General features: G+C 43.6%; 1 protein-coding gene across 1 annotated transcript; it reads left to right on the forward strand.

Annotated features, from left to right (window-relative positions):
- Positions 1–3,835: 3,835 nt before the first annotated feature.
- On the forward strand, positions 3,836–5,339 carry LOC308091625 (m7GpppN-mRNA hydrolase-like; the record flags this gene model as incomplete). The annotated part of the gene is made up of 2 exons (XM_080437287.1): positions 3,836–5,080; positions 5,259–5,339. 2 exons carry the CDS (start codon positions 3,836–3,838, stop codon positions 5,337–5,339), a joined length of 1,326 nt encoding a protein of 441 aa, XP_080293413.1.
- Positions 5,340–6,099: the final 760 nt, after the last annotated feature.

Consider the following 6,099-nt stretch of genomic DNA (forward strand, 5'->3'; position numbering starts at 1 on the left):
GCTCGGAGTAGGACATCGCATCCTCAGGCTGTATTACAACAGTTCTGTTGAAGGCATCCTAACAGGCTGTGTCACGGCCTGGTACGGGAACTGAACTGCCCGAGAAAAGATCAGCCTACAGCGAGTAGTGCGATCGGCAGAGCGGATAATGGGAGACGAGCTCCCAGCGCTCCAGGAACTGTACAAAAAGCGGTGCGTGGTCAAAGCCAAGCGCATCATCAAGGACAAGCACCACCCAAGTCACAAACTGTTCAAACCCCTACAACGACCGCGACCGGGCAAGGGGCTCTACCGCAGTATCAAGAGTTCCACCACCATGTTCTGGTGCAGTTTTAATCCGACTGTTGTCAGAATGCTGAATGAGGCATAAGCCTTGTTCAGCAGCCTGACAACAGGCGGCACTGTCCAGCTGGTCGCAGACTTTTTTTCTGTCCAGCTGGTCGCAGACTTTTTCTGATGGGAATGATGTACAAAAACGAATTTCACCCACTTTTTTACCTTGTAAACCTGTGATGTGACAATAAAACTGATTCTGATTCTGATTCTGATTCATATGCCCTGCATTTTTCACATTTGCCTTTTATAGCACCACCAGGAGGCCGACTTAATTTTTTATTTTTTATTTTAAGCCTTAAAATTTTATCCAAATTTCACACAAATCGGTACACATGATCTCTATAGTCATGTGATCAAGATGGATCTGTTTGATTTTCAGATTCCATCCTGATTGGCTAACATTGACATATAAAGTTGCCAGGAGTAGCCCGTTTTTGAACAAAATGCAGCAAATCATGAACGCAGAGTTCGATTGCGGTGGAACTTTGCACGCGCATTCGCACTACGTTGAAGAACAAATGCCACCCTTTTACAACACTTTTTTTTTAAATTACTCCTACAAATGTTGTCCAAACATCATGCAAATTGGTACACATTATCTCGATAGTGAGATCAAGTGATCAAGATGGTTCCGTCCGATTTTTTATATTCCATCCTGATTGGCGAATTCTGAACATTGCTGGCCCACAATAACCTACCTGACCTGGGCCCTATTCCTCGAAAGGTGAATTAGAGCTAAAGCCTGGCTTTAACCCCTATCCTGGCTTAATTTAGCCAGGATTAGGGCTGAATCGGTTCCATGAAAGCTGAATTATCTTGAAGATTAGTTTACCCAGTTCACCCTGGCTAAGTTTAGCCATGACCCGATTCCACGAAAGAGAATTGAAGCAAGCCTACCTTAGTTACCGTGGCAATTTAGCTGTGAAGTTAGCCTGGTCAGGAGCAGGCTAACAGCCAAGTTTACTTAATCCAGTGTCTTTGTTCTTCAAGTTTTTCCACAGTTAATTCAACACATGTGTCCACATATATGGACTCATTTGAATGACCCTGCATTCAAATAAAATGAAATCAATACAATAAGATATAATCAATGCAATTATATTACTGAAATAGTGTGTGACCATGAATCATAATTGTTTCACAATGACTCAGGTGATATGTCATTGTCACTCTGTTAACACTATAGTTCATATTGTTGTTAGATGTTTGATAATATATTACCATTTTTTAAAATATTATAAAAAATGTCTAACACATACATATACATATATATATATATATATATATATATATATATATATATATATATGTATAATATATATATATAAATATATTTAAATATATATATAAATTATTAGTTACGGGTTTAAAGGAGCCTCTTTGTAAGTCAATAAGGAGCATATTTTAAATTATCAATTTCTAGTCAATGAAATTATTTTTTATTTCTTGTCCACCTTTGGAGTTACATCATGATGGCAAGGTAACTACACAACCCAAACCTCTACCAAAGTGGTCTTGCAAATGTGGGGTTATTGCGTGCAGTGGCGTTACCAGGAATTACGTTTAGGGCAGGCGAGATTCCCCCCCCCCCCCTCCGAAGGGGGGGGGACTCGGGGAAAAATCGCGGGGGAACCAAGTTAACAACAACACTACACTGACTACAAAACTGAAAAACGCTAATAAAAACAATATGCAAGTATAATCAATGTATGAATGTATATTGCGCTGGTCCTGGCGCCGCCTGGACTGGTCCAGGACTCCTGGTCTTGACAGTGGTGGTGAAAGGTAGTGTCCTCTGGATGAATCTCTTCTTCAGCGGTGGTCTCTTCATGTTGTAGTTTAGTAATGAATGGCTCTAGCTGCTCTCAGAGCCCCTTTTATGCCAGGTGAGTACAGGTGATGGCCCAGACCCCCACCCCTCGCACCCCATGAAGACATTTGCATCACTATAGGCGAGGGTCGCTCTAATGAATGGATAGTGTATTGGCTGTCTGGCGGGCTAACGGCCCGACGGCCAGTTTTCTGTTTGGATTTTTTTTCACTGCCTGTTTCTCAGTCAGTCTTTTACTTTATTTTCTAGGGGATGCGAGATTTTAGATGGGCAGGTGGCCGCCTGCCTTGCCTCTATGGTGGGTACGCCACTGATTGCGTGTCTCGTCCCGTCCCCCGTCCCCCGCTCATCCCGTCGCGGTCAACCCCCCCGTCCGTCCGTCCGTCCGTCCGTCCCGTGCGTCCCGTTGTGGCCCCCGTCGCATAATAGGAGAGTTTGTTATCTGTTCTACAAACTGGGTAATAGAAAGGTAATTTGGTGGGAGGACTTAGAAATGTGATTTTTTAAAACACAATAATCATTAGAAATTAAATTATACCCCAGACACGTTTATGTGCATATCCCGTTTGTTGTCTCCGCCAGGCCGAAAGGCATGGCGAGAGAGTATGTTTTACCCCCTGTCTGTCCGTCCGTCCGTCCGTGTGTCTGTGTGTCCGTGTGTCCATCTGTCTGTGAACAGCTAATCTCCGGCACCGTTGGCCCGGTCGCTGCGAAACTGTGCACACACACACTCCCTGGATTCCAATTCAGATCCTCTGCCCAATTTTTTTTACATGGGCCTGTTATAGCGCCACCAGGTGGCCGATTTGTGCGAATTTTTTTTTTGATATTACTGATATTACACAGTATAGTCATGTGATCAACACGGATCTGTCCGATTTTCCATATTCCATCCTGATTGGCTAAGGTTTTGGCTTCCAAAGTTTGCAGGATTGGTCCGTTTTGAACAAAATGCCGCAAATCATGAACGCAGCTTGCGACACACGGAAAAAATGTGAAGCAATCAATTTGGGAAAACCTATTTCTATTGCTTTTGACAATGAATGTTTCACTGTTATATCATTATACAATCAAATAACGCATGGCAGACAGGCCAGGTGCTGGCAGCCAAATAAATAAAATAAATTAAATAAATTAAATAAATTAAATAAATTAAATAAATTAAATAAATTAAATAAAATAAATAAAATAAATAAAATAAATAAAATAAATAAAATAAATAAAATAAATAAAATAAATAAAATAAATAAAATAAATAAAATAAATAAAATAAATAATGGAGTCCATAATGTCAGTCATGATGTCATCAGTACTATGATGTCAATCATCTGCATATTAGGGCATAATACCAAGACCAAGACTACCAAGACTGGAATGTAGATATCAGTCATCTCATCTCCTTATTTGGGCATGAACCACAGAGTGCCTGTTCATCATACTACTTGGCCAGCTCATGATGTCAGAACTGTCAGTCATCACTGTATTTGGCCAAGATGAAAACGTGCTCCTAGCCAGGGCTGACACCATATTTGGTCTTGGCTGATGACATACTGCTCAACTTAAAGTTTGATAGACCGGCTCCGCAGTGATCAGTCCATACATTCAGACGCTGTATCAGCTGCTAGCTTTGTTTTTGTTCTGCTGATGTTCTACAAACCCATTCACCTCATGGAAAGCAAACGCGCTGACATTCCTTCCTCGGTTCTGGATGACCTGTGCAGCCGCTTCCTCCTCCACATCCCTGACGAGGAGAGAGACAACGCCGTCCGGCTCTGTTTCCAGATTGAACTGGCCCACTGGTTCTACCTGGACTTCCTGCAGCAGCAGCACGGATTACCTCAGTGTGGAATGAGGGACTTCACCAGGGCTGTCTTCCACCACTGTCCCTTTCTGCTCCCTCGCGGGGAAGACATCCACCAGGTCCTTGAGCAGTGGAAGCTTTACAAGATGGGCATCCCCACCTACGGCGCCATCATCCTAGACGAAGCTCTGGAACACGTGCTGCTGGTTCAGGGTTACTTTGCAAAGACAGGGTGGGGGTTCCCCAAGGGCAAAGTCAACGACGGTGAGGAGCCTCGCGACTGCGCCGTGCGAGAAGTTTATGAGGAAACTGGCTTCGACATCAAAGATCGTATATGTGAAGACATGTACATAGAGCTTATCCTCAGCGACGTGTTTAGAGACGTCTTCAGAGATCCAATCACGGACCAGCTGGCCCGGTTGTATATAATACCTGGAGTCTCCAAGGAGACCAAGTTCCACCCCAGAACCAGGAAGGAGATCCGGAACATTGAGTGGTTCCCCATCCATCAGCTGCCATGTCACCGGAACGACATGACTCCCAAATCTAAGCTTGGATTGACTCCTAACATGTTCTTAATTACCATTCCGTTTATGAAGCCGCTCCGACAATGGATAGCCAAGCTGAAAAAGGGCAAGTCCACAGAGTTGCCACCAGTAGAGTTTCTTATCAATGGCAGTGTTCCGTGCAAACCTTCGGATAAGCCCTTGCTCGACATGGAATGCTCTGAGCCTGCCCTGCTGTCTCCTGCTCAGACAGAAAAGTTTGATTACATTAATTCACTATCCAATACTGACTGTATCAAAGACGCTAAGGTCACAGATATCCTACACAAAGCTCTAGAGAAAGTGTTGCTGGTTCAGGGTAGGGGATTGCCCAAGGGTAAAGTGAACTATGAGGATGCGCCTCATCATGACTGCGCCGTGAAAAACGTTTCGGAGGAAACCGACTTCGACAAGGAGTTTGGGAAGCTGGTTTCCAGAGTGTACACTGAGCTTATCCTCAACAATGTCTGTAGTGATGTTCCAATCACAGACCAGCTGTCCCAGTTCAGAGATGCTAACATCACAGATATCAACTGGATTTCAACTGACAGTGAACCAGGGACCAGTGTACTGACTAAGAACCAACCGGGGGGCCACTGCTGTACAGGAAAGGGACTAGGATTAGGTTTTTTCGGGAGCTCCGTTGCAGAGAGTAGTCTGTCACTTCTTGGCTATATGGTGGTTGACAGGGACAGAGTCTCGTATCATTTTCTGACTCCAACCTCGCCCTGTTCTTATTCTTCAGGTAAAGAACACTTTCACACAGATAGGTGGTTGCAGAAGATCAAAGAAACACTTGTGGGTTGGGGACACGGGCTGGGATTAGGTTTTTTCCTGAGTTGTGTTGCACAGAGTCTGTCTATTCTTGGCTATTTTGGCTACATTGTGGTGGACAGGGACAGAGTTTTGTATCATTTTCTGTCTCCATCCTTGCCCTGTACTCCTTCTTCAGTCAATGGAAAATCACTCTCACAGAGATAAGTGGTTGCGAAAAGTAAACAAACAAAAACAATTAATTGCTTTTGCTGTAAACTCTGGGAATTCTACCTGACAACTCAATCCAAAACTTTACAAGGGGCTGACAGAGTGTGTGGATCTTAACGAGCTGATGCTATTCTCTTTAATTCCACTGTCCTCATATCATCCCACAAATACACCAACAGCTGTTGCGGTTTAAGTTTCCCCAAAACAAAAGAAAATAATGAAAAAACTAAAAAACTAAAACACTTTTCCTACAAAGTGGCTCCAGTCTTGTCCCGGGGAATGTGTGTAGCTGAACATTGATCCTCATCCCTCTAGTACCCAGAGGCAGAGGGACTTGCACACACGGAAGTTATGTGGAACTTCTTTGATGCATGAGTTCTCAGACATTTTCTTGTCAGGGACCCCCAGTTCCATATGCATTAGGCCACTGACCCCATAACTCTGTAAATGTACAAATGGAACCATTTGTACACTCTCAGAGTTATAGTTGGTTCATAATTATCAATATTTTTTCTGGGGGGTCCCTGGAGAGCCAGTCAGTGCTTCAATGAAGAATTGCAGAAGAGAATGACAAACTAAAAGGATCACTGAAACTAAACAGG

Source organism: Gymnoscopelus braueri (assembly GCF_963280865.1).
Source record: "Gymnoscopelus braueri genome assembly, chromosome: 9".
Lineage (NCBI taxonomy): Eukaryota > Metazoa > Chordata > Actinopteri > Myctophiformes > Myctophidae > Gymnoscopelus > Gymnoscopelus braueri.